General features: G+C 40.3%; 1 protein-coding gene across 1 annotated transcript in view; it reads right to left on the bottom strand.

The window, feature by feature from the left end:
- DNAH8 (dynein axonemal heavy chain 8) overlaps positions 1–20,552 on the bottom strand; it is a 148,671-nt gene that overhangs the window by 100,861 nt on the left and 27,258 nt on the right. The window contains exons 18-36 of the mRNA XM_082214788.1: positions 19,962–20,149; positions 18,874–18,954; positions 18,313–18,429; positions 17,657–17,773; positions 16,086–16,230; positions 13,359–13,471; positions 12,751–12,857; positions 12,256–12,364; positions 11,763–11,949; positions 10,508–10,704; positions 9,821–9,947; positions 8,126–8,361; positions 7,482–7,586; positions 6,579–6,692; positions 5,770–5,832; positions 3,422–3,522; positions 2,186–2,323; positions 1,182–1,422; positions 551–750 (exon numbers count right to left, since the gene is read on the bottom strand). Of these exons, the coding sequence (XP_082070914.1) occupies positions 551–750; positions 1,182–1,422; positions 2,186–2,323; positions 3,422–3,522; positions 5,770–5,832; positions 6,579–6,692; positions 7,482–7,586; positions 8,126–8,361; positions 9,821–9,947; positions 10,508–10,704; positions 11,763–11,949; positions 12,256–12,364; positions 12,751–12,857; positions 13,359–13,471; positions 16,086–16,230; positions 17,657–17,773; positions 18,313–18,429; positions 18,874–18,954; positions 19,962–20,149 (2,686 nt within the window). The remainder of the gene's footprint in view (positions 1–550; positions 751–1,181; positions 1,423–2,185; positions 2,324–3,421; positions 3,523–5,769; positions 5,833–6,578; positions 6,693–7,481; positions 7,587–8,125; positions 8,362–9,820; positions 9,948–10,507; positions 10,705–11,762; positions 11,950–12,255; positions 12,365–12,750; positions 12,858–13,358; positions 13,472–16,085; positions 16,231–17,656; positions 17,774–18,312; positions 18,430–18,873; positions 18,955–19,961; positions 20,150–20,552) is intronic.

The following is a 20,552-nucleotide window of genomic DNA, read 5'->3' on the forward strand; positions in this document are numbered from 1 at the left end:
TGAAATACTAAGAGTTTGCTCCAAAACTGAAAGAGAGAAGGGGAGGACACTTACAAAAGAGGGGACAAAGAGAGAGGGGTGTGCACATCTGCAAGCTTCTCCTAATCGCCTAACTGTGATAAGGTAACTAGGCACTGTTACATTTGCACCAAGCTGGTATTGCTGGCTGTAGCATCCTACTGTCCTGGCCATTGCTTAGGGTAGAGAATGGATAGTAGATGAGCACCTTGTCTGACCTCAGAGAGCACAGCTCCAACTCTGTGGCCAAAATTACTCAGGTACCATGAACGTACTTGCCTGGGTACTGTGCCAGTTGTCTTGGTTAAATGGGGCAAAAGGGTACTGTCTCTCTTCTGTCCTACTCAGCCACAGTTGGAGAGAAGTGAGGGATCACTGGACTTTTTGTTAATATTGTTTATTATGTCTTTAAATATTTATGACTTGTAAGGTGCCTTGGAAAAAAACAATATCCTGAAAGGCTGGATATAGAGAGTTGTAAGAATGAGACAAAAATGTTAATAAAAACATTCTACAAAATCTGTGAAACTACCTGTTACTCATCAAAGAGCCCAGGATCATTAAGCTGTCCTCCATCAGTGTAATAATTTCAGCAGATTCTGTTCCCTTGAGAAGTAGCTCTCCTCTTCCTTTGAATGCTGAAAAACTCAAGACCTGATTTGCCCAACTGTCAATTACTTGAGCTAGCTTAGCTTCAATATCCTTTTCTTTTATAGCAGATATACAGATGTCCTGCAAAGAAAGAAAGATCCTTAATTTTTAAAAATATTGATATGCCAACTGAGGAATCTCAATAAAGACACCTTACTTGTGCCCATGTTTAGGTATACCTCTTTTGTGTACTGACACAAACATTGCTACACATGAGCAAAGAAAGGCATACCTTCTAGGCCAGGGGTTCCCAATTGGTGATCCATGGACCCCAGTGGGTCCTCGTAACTCACCCAGGGAGTCTGTGGTGCCATTCACATAACAAAAACTACCATAGAGATATTAAATTTTTCAGAAGTAGAGGATCCATGGCTTGGCCTTTGAAAAACAGGTGGTCCACAATACTTAGCTAACTGGGAATGACAGTTCTAGAGCATGCTCACTGACTCTCAAACTGCACCTCAGTCTGACATTCTCTTTCAATATAAAAATGCAACTGTATGGAAGACTACCTCAATGTCATCTTTATGCTTGAGAAGCGGTGCTTCCATGATATTCCGAAGGCAAAAGGAATCTGATTCCACATCAAATGGATGCCCAGTTGTATCAGAAATACGGTTCCAGTGTCTTAGTTTCATTGCTTTATTAGTCATCATTTCCAGCAGTGGGCAGGACTCACTGAAATCATCTATTCTTTTCTTAAGATCTAAAAATGCTTGCCAGTCTTTGAGCCCCTTAGGTAGTTTGCGGCACCTTTCATTGAAAAAAATTGAACATTTTACTATTTTAAACCTAAAATGTGCAAATATCTTAACAGAAACAAAACAATAAGCTCATTTTTGAAGAAGAAAAACTTCTAAAAGCTTTCCTAAAAACAAATGTATTTGCATCCTAGAGGATTTCATGCTTGGGACCAGACAGAGCAAGTTCTCTAAAACTGGCACCACAGCTTAGAAGGCCTTGCTGTGACTACCGGCTGATGTTGCTTCCCAGGTGTTAGGAATCTTAGGCAGGACTGATCCTGCTTACTTTAAGAGATGCAAAGGCTCATACTACTAAGGTATGCTAGAAAATTCCACCAGAAATGGAAATGGGAGCAGAAATAGTCACTATTTGTATATTCGTGCAAGGTCAATAACAGAACTTGCACAAGCAAATACTGGCTTTTGCAATTGTCGTTTTTAATTCCCCAAACAGTACATAAATAACCATGTCATTTTATGCATTTTTCTGACATTTGTCTTACGCTGAAATGCATCTAAATTACTCACATAATTAATCATGTAGTTAATTACATTAGTTTCAGCCATAGGCAACAGGGGAAGCAATGGCACAGGTTTTAGCAGAAGATAAAATGAATTTGACCAAACTGTTGGAGGCAGTGGAAGACAGGAATGCCTGGTGTGCTCTGGTCCATGGGGTCACGAAGAGTCGGACACGACTAAACGACTAAACAACAACAAAAATGTACATAGTGTGGTGGATGGTTTGCAAATCATGTAGAAAGTAAGCTCGCCTGTTTTGAAACTCCAGAAGTTCAGCATTAATTTTTTCAATATCTACATCTCCCCAGAGAATTTCATAATACCCACTGATATTATTCATCACAGTATCGTACAATCCATACAATTTTTGAAGCAAACTTAGCTCCTTCCTGCAAAAAACAAAACAAAAAAAACATCATGATGGAGCCACTAGCATACCTTCTATTTGTAAAAGTGGGACGTGGGTGGTGCTGTGGTCTAAACCACTGAGCCTCTTGGGCTTGCTGATCAGGTCAGTGGTTCAAATCCCCGCAACGGAGTGAGTTTCCATTGCTCTGTCCCAGCTCCTGCCAGTTCGAAAGCACGCCAGTGCAAGTAGATAAATAGGTACTGCTGTGGCAGGAAGGTAAACAGTGTTTCCGTGTGCTCTGGTTTCTATCACGATGTTCCGTTGCACCAGCAGCGGTTTAATCATGCTGGCCACATGACCCAGAAAGCTGTCTGCGGACAAACACCAGCTCCCTCAGCCTGAAAGCGAGATGAGCGCCGCAACCCCATAGTCGCCTTTGACTGGACTTAACCGTCCAGGGGTCCTTTATCTTTTACCTTTACTTTGTAAAAGTGCAGCTGATTTAATCTGAACTATGATCAAAATAGTGGCCCCCCTGGGAGAGGCACAGATTTATCCCAAGGGGTTCACAGATTGGGGCGGGGAGAGACTTTAGCCTTCAAGACTTAAGATTTTTTCCCCATGAGGCAACTGAGCATCAGGGTGCTGAATTCCAAAAACACTGAGGAGAATAGAGAATCAGCTGTGCTGGTACACACATACACCTGCTACCACATTCACGGGAATGTAGATTCCAAGATGCTTATACTAAAAGTCTTCCAGCCTGCTGCCCAACTTCATTCTGTTAATATCTTACACAACTGCGGTTCCAGTTCCCAAATCTAAGCAAAAGCTTTCTACAGCTGATTTTAACTGCTCATCTCTTAACACCCCTTCTGCCTCATCACTCCCACGACTCACTTTTGATTCTGCAGAACAAACATCACATGCAAGACACATCTCATAGCTGTCCCTCCTTCTTTATTTCCTCTTGTGATTCTTCACATTATAGCAAGTTTTCAGAGGAGCTGAGTTCTGAAGATTATATATAGTGTCCCCAGTGTACAAATACAATATTGTGCAAATGTCTCTCCCATCATTAAAGCCTTCCTACAATCCTTAACTTATTCTGGCAGGTAGAACAATTTTCCACAGTTACCTGATTTTATGTAAAACTTCATAGTCCGTGACAGGCAATCCAAATAGCTGCTCACCAGATGAATAAGTAATAAATTTCCTCCAGAGCTCATCAAAATTGGCCTAATAAATAACAGAAATTAACAAAGGATTTAGATTATGTAACACAAACATAGCTATCCTTTACTACATGCATATCCAAGACAAGTCCCTTGGGCTTCGTTCTCATATGAGAAGTCTGGGGATTAGATCAGGCATAACATAATGTTCATGATGCACTTTGTACGCACGAATGTATTACTTGCAGATCTCTGTGAATGCCAATTACACAGGGCCAGTTCACTCTGGCATGCTAATCATTTGATGGCTGAAGCAATGTTTTTCAATGAAGTTGGTTCCTGCATTCAATAGCTATGAGTTGTCAAGTATGGAGTAATCAGGTGGCGAGAAATCAACTACTATATATGCAATGTTTAGGTTAACTAGGCCATCAGCACTTTCTTAGATTGGTTTGGATACTGCAGTCATGTGATATCTTCTTATCAGAAATGCTTCATGTGATCAGCATTTAGATTTATTATATTTTAAAATGTTTCTAGCCCGCTTTTCTGTTTAAAAAGCCAATGTCCACAGTAGCTCACAAATTAAAAGAAAGCATGAAAGAAAATAACAACAACAATAAAGCAGCTAGAGATTAGTAACAGAAAAACACAGCAAGAGAAAACATAACAACTAATCTTCCCCTTGTCTTAAACAAAGCTTCGTGAGGAGAAAGATGTGAGAGGAGATGGAGAGGGAGTTATGAAGCTTGTGTGCATTGGCTGAAAAGATGCTGTCACCATATCACCTCCCCAACCTTTGAGAGCAGGCCATAGGGGATGCAGAACCTGCCTCGGATTAAGACCTAAGAGAGTGGAGGACAGCTCAGAGTGGGAAAAGTACTCCTTAAAATACCCTACTCCCAAGTAATTTAGGTTTTAGGTCCTAATACCAGGACTTCAGGTTGGGCCTGGAGCCCATGTAGTCAGCATAAACGATCTTGGTTCCCTACAGTACAGTCACATGCACAAAGTCCTACAAAACAACTGGGGGGAAACAGGGAATTCGAAGTCTGCTGGTATAATATGTGGCAAATACATACGTGTGAAAAGGCTTGGTGAATCAATATGATCATTAGCTATAACACAGAAGTGGTTGGCAATGTCGCAGGGATCTCATTGCCTGTATCACTGCTGTTTACTAGGAGGGGGAGGGTCAGCATGGTGCAAATGCAATGGTGAGAGCACAGGATTGACTCCTCCAGTGCATTTGCATCGCGACAACCTCACCCTCTACCTGCAAGTAAGCTGCAGTAATGTGGGTGATAAGTCAGACAAGCACCACTACTCTACCAACTACTGCTGCCATAATCAAACAATGTCTGAATTTACAAATATGCAGAAAGGGGGGCGGCGGCTGCACACTGCACTCATGTTCTGATAGTAGGCTACCTTGTACTGTTTGATGAGCTCTTCTTATCTTTCACAGAGTCAAACAGCTACACAAGATTTAGGGCAGTCATTTGACAGTGCCATATAAAAGGTTAGTCTCAAGGTTATCATAATGAGAATCAAAACTGCAAGAAATACAATGCCATAGGCCCCGGTAAATGAAAAGTAGAAAATGTTTACAGATTAAAAACTCTTATGGGACTAAAGCTCAGATATAATGCAATACTTCAATAAAAACAATTTGGTGTATAACTAGTTAGAATGAAGCAAACTGTCATGCAAAAATTGTTTTGGCTCCCCTTGTTTCAGAGTGGGTGCCTATAATACCTCACGCTTCAGGTGGGCCCCCAAAAGGATTCAACCTTTCTTTTAAAAATATATTTTCAAAGACAAAGCAAAACATGTGATGCAGTTACTGGAGAGTGTGAGTCTAAAACTGGGACTGAGCCTGAGGGGAATAACTGAGAGGCAACAGAACAACTTGCATCAACAAAAGGCAGAGGGGAAACACAGGGGTGTTCTAGAGAAGTCAGTTTACTTTCCTCAGTTTGTCATTCCAGTCTTTGACCACAAGGCAAAGCAAGATCCCTGGCTAATGACCTTAACCACCAATGGGAGAAGGTGAGATATAAATGTAATTGATTAATTAAGGCACTCTGGGAGGCTTTTTGGTTGAAGGCAGGTAGAAATGCTCTAAATAAATAATCCGTAAGTGAAGGCAAAATATTCTAGGGCACTACTGAGAACTGTACTGAATAAGGTGCCCACCAGTGTCAATGTTCTGAAGAGTTTAACAAATCAAAAAGAAGGGTTGCTGAATCATCCATTAAGGCCTACCCAAATACCACACCACTCAGTTTAACATCTTAAACATTCTTACCTGAAATATCTGCAATCTGTTGCTAGCTTCTTGAGGTGGTGTATTTGGAACCATGGGTCCCTCCTGTAATAGGCAAAATGTAGCCAATAATTAATATATATTTAAAAAATAACTCTGAATCCTATGCCCCACTCAACACACATAGATATCACAAGGACTAGATGAATTTCATGTTATACATAGGAATGCATGTGGAATTTGATTTCCATAAATTCCAATGCAAACTGGTCTGATTATCTCCCATAGCAGAATACAACTATCTTTCAGATTTTGCACTTCTCTGAATTTTGGTGCCGCTCTTGGGTAAAAAAAATACTCCAATACATTAAAAATAAATAGCTGTAAAATAAAATAAACTTAGAGATGCACATGCTGCAATAAAATATACATTTAAATCCGTATTTTTGGAATTTATTTATATCCCAATATGATTTTAATGCAATTTTTTAAAAGAAACACCTTCAGATGAATGTAGAAAAAGGAGAGAAGTTTATTAATTTATTAATAAAGGCATGCAAAACTGATATAGGCTGGAAACAGACTGACCTGTCCATCATAAGTTATAAGCCTTCATGTATTAGACTGCCTATAATACATATTCTAAAACAGAACAGCAGAATTGTTTTTGACTGGATATTATAATTTCTGCTAAAACCATATATGACCTAAATTTAATTTTTTCAAACCACTTGCTTTTTCTTAATCATAGTGCTTTGCTTTGTTCAACACAAGACAAAGTTAGATGAGACAGTTTACTTATAGTGTGAGATATATATGTGTGTTCTCTGCAAACTGTTCAAATAAATTACCATTTCATATGCTGTTTCATAGCTCGACACATCCTCACGGAAAACCTCAACAGCCTCCAGTAGCTGGCTCTTAAACTTGGGCTGCACTTGAATCAGCTCATCTTGAACACTGGCCTGCAATATAAATGGATGTTCAAAAACTCCAAGAAAGTCGCGCCTGCACAGTTTCAACTTTATGTATTCAAATGTGGATGTGCTGCCCTCCAACTCTAGGACTCAGACAGCAAATGTCAGTATGACGTAGAAATAAACTGGTTTACAAGTTGCCTCTTCAGAAGGATTCCAAAATACATGGAGCAGAAGAATTACACAGAACTAAAAAAACAACCAGGTCTGTATCATGTAGAAAGAAGATTTTGAGAGCATCATGGGCCAAAAGCAGCTTAGTCAGTGGAGTACACTGATTGAACCCAGCTGGTTCCCCCACCATTGTGTCCATCCCACACTGTCTTCCTTATTACCTCTCCCCTCCCCAGAAGTGGCAGTGACCAGGCAGCTGGAAAGCAAATGTCTACCACGCTGGGCGGGTACTACTGTCATGGGTGCATGGATGAGGAGCAAAAGTTCAAGTTCAAGTGAAAAGTCCTGGAAGATCATAAAGGGAAGGGATATGCATCTTGTAGCCATGAGCCAGAAGAGGTAACTTGGTTTGGAAAGAAATGTGAAACACGGCTATTAGAATCATAGAATTGTAGAGTTGGAAGGGGCCACAAGGATCTTAAAACAAACAATTGAGGAACACAAATCTCCAGTCCAGAAGCACCATAGAGATCCATAAAGCAGGATTGTTGATCTTGGAGCACAGGCCAGATGACCTTATACACTCTAAACTGATACTAATGAACTTTAATGAACTGCCGTTAATTAATTCTCGTATAAAGGGTGTATGTTTCATATACTTACAGCTTTGCTTTGCAGCTTTATGAAAGAGTACCGTAATGTGTCAACTCCTTCTGATTCCTCTTTTGTCACTTCAACTTCAAATCTATTTAAAATTGTATAAGCTTCCTAAAAAGAAACAAAGCAAAGAACAGAATGCCTCACAATTCATATAGTCAAAAAAGCAATGCCAACCCCAACTCTCATGGAACTTTGAAGTGTCAGGCATAGCTCTAATGGCTTTAGCCCAAACGTAGCAGAGTTTTCCTGCACAGCGAAGAAGCTAGTCGAGGTGGAAGTGACTAGTCAGCTAGACTCAGAATAACTATTTACAGGATTTATTAAAAGGAAAAATAAAACCAGCAGAGTTTCTGCATACAAAACAAAGCAAAATAAATCCTTTCTTTCTCTCTCTCTCTCATAACCATACACAGCACTTCTACTCCTACACCTAACACCAAACTGTGCTAGCATTTCTAGATAACAGAGTTGAGTGCTAGTCGTTAACCAATCAGAGTAAGTAGTTTCTAGGTCAAGCAGACCTTGGCTTTCTGCCAAGAGTAAATTGACACTGCCTTGAGTTAATTGTGTGAAGCCAGAATCTGTAAGTTCCCATGAGAATCAATTAACAGAAACTGAACAAACTCTTTGTTTTTTTTTAAACTTACTTCAATGGGCCCCATAGTCATATCCATTTCTATTTCCTTGTCTCGTATATGAGCCAGCGCTTCCATAGCAAATCTGACATCATCTAAATCTCGAATTGGTCGAGATAGTTTTTTCAAATATTCTGCTATAAATGTTATCATGTCTTGCATTTTCTTCTTGTACTCCTCATTTAAATAGCGGCAGAGTAACATTTTCCATGCTTTAGCTTCAATTGAGAGAGCCAATTTCATTGGTCCTATGGAAAAATTACAGTCTCTAGATCATACTGTACACAGAAAGCAACTACCTTTTGCATGTAACACATTGAAAGGAAATTGCACAGACAAGTTTAAAACAAAACAGCCTAGTCAGCAAAATTACAACCTTTAGGCTGTGACCCAAAAATTTTCTGCAAGTAGTTTTGCATGCCAAAGGGACTTTGGATTTGTATTTCCTAACCAACAGCTTTCAGAGGAGTCTCTTCAAAATGAAGGCTGTGCCTCCTTCAGGCATGGGTCTACAGGATGCAGCAGAATCTCAAATCCACAAGCGGAAACTTAATGAGTCTTTCCTGTTCAGTTTGTGCTAGATGATCAAAGCCCTGCTTCTTTAGATTTTGGTTATAGTTAGTAAAATAATATATGTTATTACTTTTTCATGCTTTAGTCTACCTTTGATCTCCTTAACAGAGCCCCCTGATGTCAAGTATCTAATTGGAGTTATGTAACAATTAGAGCCAATAAATTCAGTCATGGAGGGAGGGGATGTTTCCACGGTGTAATTATTTCCTATAACAGGGCTAGAACTTAAGAATCAAGAGAAGACCTAGCAGTGCACAGAGGTTATCCATCACATGTTCCAAGAATGTGCAAAGTGGCATGTAGGGCTGCCTGTGCTGGCCCTGCCCACCTCTGCCTTCAGACATTGGACAGACAGTATGAAGAGGAAACCTAAGCACGTTCAGCTGCTTGTGCATAGCCTCTTCCATCCTCAACTTGAGGTCTCCGTCGCATGGAGCTGTCGGGGTGCTCAGAGCTCCCCAGCCTCTCCATATGTTCACAGAGCACAGTTCACAGATACAGTGGTACCTCGGGTTAAGTACTTAATTTGTTCCGGAGGTCCGTTCTTAACCTGAAACTGTTCTTAACCTGAAGAAACACTTTAGCTAAGGGGGCCTCCTGCTGCTGCTGCACTGCTGCTGCCACGCGATTTCTGTTCTCATCCTGAAGCAAAGTTCTTAACTCGAGGTACTATTTCTGGGTTAGCAGAGTCTGTAACCTGAAGCATATGTAACCTGAAGCATATGTAACCCGAGGTACCACTGTAATAACTTCTGTATAGGACTTTAGAGATGAGTGGGTTATTTCCTAACATTATATGGTTGGTTACTGGGCTATGGCATGATCTTTTGTCTGCCTAATAATTGTAGTTCAAAGTAAAATTTCCACAAATGCCAGATTTGTGTTGCTATAACAAAATTTCAACTCAGTGCTATGGCTGTAAAAAAAAAAAAGTATTAAGGCATTTCTCTAGGATGGACAAAAGACAATCTGAAGACCTAGAAACAAGAGGAAAAGATCAATTCAAGATTGCAAGATCAACTTACAATTGAGACAGCTATTCCAAGCACTGCTCAGAAAAGCAAATAACTTGTTGCCCCCAAAGTGACAATTTATTTTCCTGCACATTGCACATAAAGAAAATGGTTTTCATACCTGTATTCAGTTCAATGGGGCCAACAGAAATTGTAGGTTTTAAATCTTCTATCTCTTGTTCAAAGGTAGCGTAATGAAGAATCTCTGACCTGATCTCAGTCAGAGATGGGTTACTGGCTAAAAATTGCTGTAAGCAGTTGCAACGGATTATTAACATGAATTATTTTATTCTGTTAAAACAGTATTCAGTATTGTAGTGTTACTTCAAAGGCTACATAAGGAGTGTGACACATCCATATAGCAGCTACATCAGAGCTGCAAATAGCAGCTTGCCCAGGGCATATTGCACTGGCCTGCATTGAGTCCCCCACTCCAAATCCTGCTCTCCATGGATGCTGCCACCTACCAACTACCAGAATAACCCAGGAGCCTATTCCACCCGCTTAAAGTCAAGATTCACATTGGGAACAGCCCTGCACTTCAGTTTTCAGCCCACAAATACAATACAGCACTTATGTTCAGCTCCTCAAGCAAACTTTTTTTCCTTCTGCTTTCTGGTAAAAACTGTGAATGTTGTTATATGAATAGGGTAGGATTTGAGGGGATTCGTGTGAGTCCAGGTCATCTGCACCCAGGGGCCACTGACACTTAAGAGACCCTATGCACTAGCTTTTGAACCATGAACCAAGTTGAGTAAAATGAAATGTGGTGCGTAAAATCACAACAAAGGCTCAGAATTCAGTTTACCTGAACTTTTGCATCCCTGTCTTCTGTCCACAGAGCTTTATATTTTTGAAAGTCTTGCAGCGCTTCACTAGCTGCTTTCCGTACAGAGTTTACCGATGAGGACAGAAGCACAACTAACTTGGAAATATCTTTGTGTTCTGCCACTCCTGGATAGAAATTTCTCAACTTTCTTGCAGGATATGTCTCTTCTGGTGTTTCTAAGAAATATGGTTAACAACATAAATTCTGTAGCCTCTCTTTACACCCCCCTTCCAAATATCAAAGCAGAGCAAAAACGTAAACAGCAGAAATCTACACTAATGAATATGTATTTCTTATCGAGCATAATCCGTAAAAAAAAATTCACTGAGATTTAACAATTTTTTAATTTTTTTTATTTAATAGACTGGGTTACTACTTTACATTTCCTGGATTGTGCTCTCAGAATCTATTATACTTACTTATGTATTTCTGAGAAATACTTGTGTTTTTTGTTAATCCCTCTGGCACTCGCCGAGGCTTATTTCTTTATCTGGAATATATATCCTTTGCCTACTAATCAACGATATCAAGGGGGCTTGCATTATAGTCAATGTACAATAAGGATGACAGAGGACCTGAATACATTTGTTTAGGATAATGGTCCAAATATCCTCTCTTTAGATATACACTTTTCCCTTCTTCCCTCGCTGGCTGGCAAGCAGGCCCGTAAAAACAAGGGTTTTGGCCACACGCACACACAGCAAATGTAAGTTGCGCTAGACACCTCTCTAAGGTATGTTCGGGTTCGTGGGGCAAAAAGCAACACCATAGCCAGAGGATGCACCAAGTCCCCTCAGAACACACCCTTTCTGCTCTCACTAGTTCCGCAACCCAAGAGGTGGTATCTAGTTGGCCTTGCTCATTGCTGGGGTCAGACTTTTTAAAAATTAAAGTGGCAGGAAGCTAAAGTCTCAGTTGCTAATGGCACCACTGCTCTTTTGCCATGGTGCTACTGGCTTGTTTTCAGGGGTCATTTGGGTCCCCTGGCCTGTGCAGGATCCTCTGGGGTGCACAGGATCCTAGACCCGAGAATCAGAAGTTGAACAGGTAATACATAAGAGGGGGTGTTTTATCCACAACACAATGCACATGTCACTTAAAAATTGGGCATTTCACAGTATAAATGCCCAGCTAGAAGTAGGCTGGGTTAAGTGTAGCTTTAAAGAACAGTTTTGAAATTTTGGAAGCAATGGCACTTTGTAATGGAAAAGAGGAGCAGAGGCTACTAACTTACTTTCTTCTTTTCTCGCTTTCCCTCCTATTGAGCTGGGTGATGCAGCAACATTGCTTTCCAGGGTAGTACTGGATCTTGGTGGGTGGTGCAGCTGTCCCCAGTGTGCCACCCCACGGCTTACATCCAGTGTCAACTGAATCATGCGGTTGATGGCTTGCTGGATATCATCCAAACTAGGCACCATTACCTATGTAGAAGACATAAATGCTTTCCATTAGACACAATGCAACTGTCTTAAACCCAAATGTAACTCTCTTAAACCCAGACACAGTTTGGCAAGCTTTTGCCGTCAGCAACCCATAAGCCTGTGAGTTCTCAGCAAGAAGCTCTGGGTAATCTCATTTAAAAAAATTAAAATCATCTCTAGTTTTTGTATGTGAGTTGTATACTACTTCATCCAAATCTTCAAGAAATTTATTGAGCAGCACTGCAAAAGTTAAGATAATCAGAAGAAATTAAGTAGTTCGTTTTCTTGATTGCATAAATCACTTACAACATTTGGAATAGCTAAGTGCACTTCAGCTTTTAGAAATGTAATAACATCTTCGGGTTTAGTAGTTGCTGTCTGAGGTAAATAGGGTGGTCGTCCAAATGAGCTGGAGCTGAAAAAGAAACAGGAAATGTTTTATTGATATGCCACTACAAAATGCCAAAATTGCGGGGGGGGGGCAGAGGACACGCCAAGAGGGTTCTGTGGGGCAGCAAGGGGGAGGTTGAAGAGAGGAAGGGGGAACATCCTGCTCTTCCAAGACAGGGAAAGTCTGGTCAATTGCTGTGTTTGTTTTCTTATGCCAGTGGCAAAAAAGTACTAGCATTTTGTGAGTTGTGAAGGAATAGGACTGAGTCTTGTGGGAAAAGAAAATCCACTTCAAGATTTGAGAAGACAACTTGTTCAGTTCAGTTCAGTTCAATTTATTGTGTTTAGTGAGCAGCCATTACAACCTGTGTGGAATTTTCTTCACCACACAAAGCCTCTTTTACCACATACCTTGAAACAAATATTCGCTTTTTAAGGGCATCCAAGGATAATCGAGTAGCTTTCTGTAGGCTGTCCAGCAACTGATGACTAAAATATGCAACTACTTCTTTGCATTCCTACAATTAAGAAGAATGTGCTCCTGTTAAATATATCCAGAAAACAGCCAACACTTTATCTCTCTTCTCTTTGTTTCTTCAAACCAATAGATCAGTTATCTAGGTATTACTGAGTTGATCACAGGGGATTCTTGTGAGACAAAATGAGATTTGACTTAGAATCTTCTTACGTCCAGTAAAGCACCAGACCAGGAAACTCACACCTTGATCCTTCATGGTACAGATCCTGCTTTGCCCTTCTATCTGCCCCAAACTCTGGGACTACTGAACTTGCCCTTGCTTGACCTCAGTGATGGCCATTCCCATAGTTCAGGACAAAAGACTGCAATCCCACTCTCACTTCTAAGTACCCCCAAAAGAATGGAGAGGGGAGGAAAAGCTAAATAACATTTGAAAATTGTCTGTACAACTTGTGTAATAGCTTTGCAAATAATTTTCTGTTCAGTTTCAGTAATGTGTGTCCTGCATTATATATCCGGTTACTCATTTGCAATGGAATACCTTTTTAAACTCATCTTCCTTCTCACTGTCCTCAGCGTCTTCACTACTAAGGATACCTGAAGACGCAGAGGTCTTCTCGTCTGATGAACTTCCAAATGCTACATGCTTCCCTTCTATTGAAAATAAAATATAAAATAAATTTAATATAGTTCATTCAACTGATAGTCCTGTGCAGAAGTTCATACCAAACACTGTACATACGATGAAAGGGAAAGGATTACTGTCAGCTATTCATGCACTAAGACCTACTTTTTCCATAAGATTTTGCATACATAAAGCACAATACATATAGGCCTCATCCCTGCAACCAATACACTACAAAATTGAGGTTAATAGGTCATGTAGGTCGAGCCTTTGCACAGTGGGCCCTATGTATATAAACCCCTCCACAAATGTTAATTCAGTCATATAAAGGTCAGACGAAAACTGCGTAGGAACAACATGGGAGGCAGGCAGGCCACATTCACCCCAATTCTTCATCAGGTGAATAGCAGACATGGCTCACTCTCAGCCCCACTTTGTGCATCACTGCAGCTGAGCCAGCCCTTGGCACCAAACATTATCCCAAAGTAATGGATCCGATTTGCCAATTTCCCTTACCTATACTGCTCTAATATTCCAGAGACCGTTTCACCTTGGAGACCTTCTGCATAAATGGGTACAGTCTAGCCTGAGATTTATACCGTCACTAGATGCTATTGGAATGGCAATAAAGTTGCACACCACAACACTCTTCACAGCTGTGCAAGATTCCAGGGGTTACAGTTGCTTACTCGGGGTTCATGTTTAACTTTGGAAATAAGGCACAGCTGACACTGTGGTGTCTTTACAATACAGTGGTACCTCTGGATGCGAACGAGATCTGTTCTGGAGCCCCGTTCACATCCTGAAGCGAACGCAACCCACATCTACGCGTCTGCGGGTCGTGATTCACTGCATGACGTCATTTTGAGCGTCTGCGCATGTGTAAGCGGCGAAACCTGGAAGTAACACATTCCGTTACTTTCAGGTCGCCATAGAGCGCAACCTGAAAACGCTCAACCTGAAGCATATTCAACCCAAGGTATGACTGTATATGGTTTATTTACACACATCTATATAACCTGAGCCTACTGTGGCAGGGTTTAAGGCGTTACACTCAAAAAGGGTCTGGTTTCCTCCATAAGCACAGCCCTGAATTCAAAAAGAAATCCTCCATGGTTCTCTGAACCTCTGCAGCTGGCAATATTTTGCATGCTGCCCCTTTCCTCCAACCCAGCAAAACTCTAAAACTCTACTTTAGAAGTTTTGTCTTTCTAACTAATCATTCTGGCACAGAGCCATTCCCTTTGTCACATCTAACAAGCCATCTTTAGTGGCCATCACAAGGCTGGCTCTTGTATTTTTAACATGATAAAGTCAGTGTATTACACCCAGGAATTAGAAGCGGGGTCCAGGCACCCCACAAACCTATAATGATACTTTTCAAGGCTCAAGCCCCTCTCTCAGAACAAAACCATTCCAGGCAACCTGCCCTTCAGAAAGAATAGAGAACTTTCCCAGTGGCTCCTGCTGATTTTGATTACCGAACCAATCAGTTTTCAAGTTGTCTACCCAATGCACATATTCTGCTACCAGAGATCTTAAATTCTTCTCTGCCTGTACTAGAAGAAATGTCACTTCTGACTGCAGTGCATGAGATTTCATACCCCAATGAATGATTTGTGCCTTTGTGGTGGCATAGTCCAGTCTTATCATCACATATGAAGCTTCATCCATGGTACAGAGTGCTACAGTGCCAGTCTTGCCACCTAAAGTTCTAACCAATTTAAGCTTTGACTTGTGACATACTCCATGCACCCTGTACCATCGGTTCTCAGCAGCATGCACTGCAGTCTCCAGACTTGTGTCTAGCAAGGCACCCAGGTATTGTATGTGATGTGTTGGTATCACCTGACTCTCTGTTGCAGTCATGAAAAACCCATAGTCCTCTGGTCTCAATACACCAATGAAGGAATGGTGATGACCAGATCATGATGTTGTCTAAGTAAGGGTACAAATGTATCCCTACCTGCTGTGGATAAGCCACAACAGTCACCATGATCTTTGTGAAGACCCCAATGCCCACTTGAGAACAGCTGGTCTCAAGTCAGGCACTGAATAGGAAGAAGTGTACTGAGGATTGCATTGCAAAGTGCCTATTTGAGCTCCAGCCTGGATAAAGAAGCAGGCTCCTAACAGATCACAAATCTACCAGTCACTGCTGGTGTGATGAACCAGGAAGGCAGGCAGGCAGGCTGAATTGGGTGGGGTGGCAGAAAGATGTAATGAGGAACAATAACAACAGTGTACAGGCTATTGGCAGAGCATGGGAGTGCAAGGGATGGAAGCTCCTGTGGAACATGCACCAAAAATGATATCTGTTTTTTAAATATTATTTTTTATATTTGTATCACTACTTTTACAATACTGTTCTGCTGTTTTTATGTAGTATTTTTGTATATTGCATAGAGATTTTTAAATTTGGAGCAGTTTAGAAATGCTTTTGAATAAATAAATGAATGTCACATTTGAAGCATTAAAAAAACAACCTTCTTATAATCATTGATAGTAAGGAATCTTATATATTCATCTAATCTTGGACAAAGAACACACACACCTCACCGAGAAAGGGAAAAGAAAATGTGCATAAATAATGTAACTACTTGGGTTTTGTTGAACATTTCACACAGGGATATAAAAAAATACCTTGTGGTTGAAATTTTCTCACAGATGGTTTTTTAGTACGCTTAACTTCGTAAATATGCTCAAATATAGATATCAGTTCTTGCACAGCATCTTCTATGTGTCTGCTTCTGTTGTTTAATATTTCAGCCCATTCCTTGGTGCATACCTGTTCATGATATACAGGAAGAATGTTTACAATACTGGGGGGGAGGGAAAGAATCAGAACACTTGGCGAAGGTAGTAATTCCGTTAGTTAATACAGTGGTACCTCAGGTTACATACGCTTCAGGTTACAGTGGGAGGCCCCATTAGCTAAAGTGGTGCTTCAGGTTAAGAACAGTTTCAGGTTAAGAACAGACCTCCAGAACGAATTAAGTTCTTAACCTTAGGTACCACTGTACCAATATTATATCACAAATGAAAACTTATTTTGAAATGTATTTAATTACTTATGGTTACAAAAAGTGACACATTTTAACTCTGATCTACACATATCACTTCTGAAGATTCAAAAGCAATAATCTTATATTTACCACTACCAGTATTTTAATATTATCAGAATATGAAGTGCTTTAAACCAGAACAAATCATCTGGCCTTAAAGTTTGAACAATCAGTCTTATTAGATATTATTATTCAAAAAGATCATATTCTTCAAAAAATATCATATAAGGAATGAGTTCCTATGGCAACTGTGGAGGTTTCCCACCTTACAAGAACCTACTCAGTTGCTGAACCCAATACGAAGATCAATCCTAGACACCCAAGACAAGACATCTGTTGCTTCACTCAGGTAATACGCAAAACACACACCTAAGACAGATTTTGCCATAATTTTACTTCTTAAACCTGAAGTTTCCAAACTATAGGAACATGGTTCCAAGGCAAATTAGCAGCCCAGGTGAATGGACAAGTTTGATATTGCTGTGGATGCCAACAAAATCCTACAAGTCTTCCCTCTCCTCTGCCTTAACAGGTATCTCATGTTGTAATATACAGTTATTGACTCACACTTGCATGCCTAAAAGGGTTAACGTGAGACCTGAGATCACTTTGCCAGTGTGGGTGTGGCTTAGTTCAAGGGAAGCAGAGTGACAGCATCCAGCTCATCTGTCTCTCCCCAGAAACCAGTGTAGTTTACTTTTTTCATTCAAATCCAGCTCATGCAACCATGTAGCTTGAACCAAGTGACAAGGTACCCGAAGGGTAGGAATAACCCTGAGAGTTTTGGCACAAAGCTACCTAAGAGTCTCAATACACCAGCAACCAATTTTTAATGAAATTTATTAAGAATAAAAAATAAAGGAAGAGGACGAATGGAAGATGCAGAATGTTGCTTCAAGAAAATAACAACAAGAATCTTTTAGTTCAAGTCTATATAACTGATAGCTACTTAGGAACAGGATTCTGGTCTACTCATGTATAAAGTAGTAGCCCCGATGGTCAGGTGAGGTGAGAGGCAAAGGAGGGTATGAGAACTACAGTAATCAGTAATGTTGTTGCATGCTCGCACACACAATCAATCAAAGTGACAAATAAAAATGTCTATTTGGAAATATATTTGTTCCATTAATTTTTTAAAATTGTGGTCACCTCATTGCGTGCAAGTAAATCCTCCACTTTTGTTGGACTTTCTGGTAGTATAAGTAATAGGGTATTTGCCATATCTTTCATTGTTAAATCAATCTGCATTTCGCTTAAGTCATTAATCTGTTAAAAAAAAAGGTAGTTAATAACATGCCAATGTCTTTCAAGGGTTTCCACAACAGTATTATTTCGGGAATCCCATATATTTTGATTTTGAGGGGCAAAAACCTAACTCACCCAAAAACATCAATGAAGTTAAAGTACAAGGGCTGTGATTCAAATCCACACAACTAGTTTCACATGCCCACAGAATTTGAGCCCCCACCCCCGCTTTGCCCTTGTCTTCACATGCATGGGAAGTCCCTAATTCACTAAGGGTTTGAGACCCATTGGCTACCCTCACCTGGTTTAGCTGGCCAGTCAAAGCCATTCCTGGGCTCTGGCTGCAGTCACATGTTGATAGCTTCTAGAAGCCACAGGTGAGTGCTGAGTGCAGGATGGGTACCAAAGGTGAACAAACTACCCCAGAAGGAACACAATGTGTCCCATGCCAGAAGTACTACTCTTCCCCTAACATTCCATACATCCCAAGCTGATGGTGCAATATTAGCAATAAAACAACAACAAAAATCTGTTGAACACATGTTCAAAATCAGGTTTACCTTCTTCAAAAGCTGATTAAACATTTTTATGACTTCATCAACTTCTTGGAAGAAGCTATCTAAAGTCAAAGATGACCAGGTTAAAATGGTAAGCCCTTGCCTCAACACAGATTCTACCTACAGAAAGTAGGAAAAAAGACAAAGACAGGAAAAATAGGCATTTATTGTGAATGCTATAGCATATAACAAATCATAATGATAGTCAAGTATTTCACTAAGGGTCAGTAACATTTTAAAGCCTTTCTTTATTATACTGTGTAAAATATAATAATCATAAACATTTTCTCCAATCCTAATAAATTTATTCTTAAGCTCACAAACATGGAATCATCTTTAGTTTCTCTATCCTCTCCTTTTGTCTAATTCTACAATATCTGTATATATTTTTCAAATCAAAATCTGCAACAGATCCCCTGTGGATTAGTATAAAGTCCTGGATTTGTACAGTCTTAATGCCACCTTTGAAGAACTCAACAGAGAGGAGGATAGGTCCAAACGAGAAGAAATGGGCTCTACCTACTGCTGCCCTACATGCCTTCTATGCTACCAGCCACAACTCACCTTCTTCATTTTGGGTGCCATCAAATTGACAAAGACAGTGGGGACTTCTTGACACAAATTTTCATAGCAGTGTAGAATATTCTGAGATTTAAAACAAATATTCAATAGCTTAATGAATTTTAACAGAATTTACAATGTGACTGCGCAGTAGAATATCCCAAAGCCCCCAGCCAAATTTTGGAAGAGTTAGAAGGTACTTCAAAGAGATGTTTGGTTCAACTTTCTGCCGATACAGCAAATCCTGATACGTCTCATCCTCTGCTTAAAAACCTCTAATAAATAATTATCTGCTACTGTCCGTGGCTGCCTGTTGCACTATTGAACAGCATGTATGTCCTGTTAGGAAGTTCTTCCTAATGTTCCTGTGTCTGCTATTTGAAAGCACAAGCCATTCAAAGAAAGAAAAAATAGGTGAGGATTTACTGAGTGCCATGTGCTTGGTGGCTTTACTGACAGGAGTATCACAAGTATTAAGAAAGATATTTCTCCTCAGACAAAGAGCTCTGACCTCTGATGATTCAAAGAATCTGCAAATAGGACATTTTACACTTTCTCACTTAAAACTTCAGACATGAAGCTTCTCTCCCCATAGCCGTATTCCACCACAGAACCACACATAAGATTAAGAATTGGGCTGCAGGTGTTCTCTATAAGACACATTTCAGTCAGCCTTGCCCTATTGGCTTAGAGTCAAAATAGACATGACAACCAGGCTCTATCTTTAATTTTTAAAGTCTCTCTATAGTCACCCCCCTAAAAAAAAAAAGCTATGATTTTTAAGAGACAAAGAGGTACATTCACACATCTAAATCATCATGCCTATTTTCCCGTTATCTAGGCAATTGTGTTTTTTAGTTGGAGACATAAAGAAACTGATTCAGAAATAGATTTCAGAACAGTAGTCATGCAGCCATGTATGCCTTGACTCTGGAACATTTCCTGCCTTGGGCATTAGGTGGCATCAACTGCCAACCTACCCACCTACCTGATGGCCTGACAGCCAAGGAAAACAGGCTGACATGATGCCAAAATCCAACCAAAATTGCACATTATTTAGAAAAGAATATATATCATCACCGTTTACCTACCTCCAAGCTTAACTTGTTTGCCTTAACATGGCTTTCAATCTTAACTATCCTCTTTGCCTCTTCGGGCACATCTAGTCCCATTTTTATCATGCATTTTGTCTCTCGAACAATCTCTAAAATCTTGGGGTCAAAATTAACCAACAGCTTTCCAGTTTCAGGATGACGAACCAAGAGTGTAACCTGCAATGCTGAAATTAAATTGGGGTTTGGGGAAGACATCATAGAGTTTTAGGTTCATTTTTCTATCACACAAAGTCATGATGTTGCCAAGAGCCAATCTGGCAAGTGCAAGGATAAAGTCTTTGTGCGGCAGTTTGGGTGGCCGCCTATGCAGTGTGACAACAGTGGGGGAAGCCAGTGAGTGGGCAAATGGGCAGGTGGTTCAGCAGAACAAGTGAACAGGCAGTCAGTGTAAGTGGCCCCCGCAAGCCTTTATTGTTATTTATTCAACTTATACCTGGAGGTCTGAGCGTGGTTCACAACAAGACCACAACATATAACATCAAACCAAAAGCAGTAATCCAATAACCCCCAAAAAGCCACATTCTAAAAGGGTGTTGGACATCAATAAGATCAACCAAAGGCCAGGTT

Source organism: Podarcis vaucheri, assembly GCF_965113315.1.
Source record: "Podarcis vaucheri genome assembly, chromosome: 3".
In the NCBI taxonomy this organism is placed as follows: domain Eukaryota; kingdom Metazoa; phylum Chordata; class Lepidosauria; order Squamata; family Lacertidae; genus Podarcis; species Podarcis vaucheri.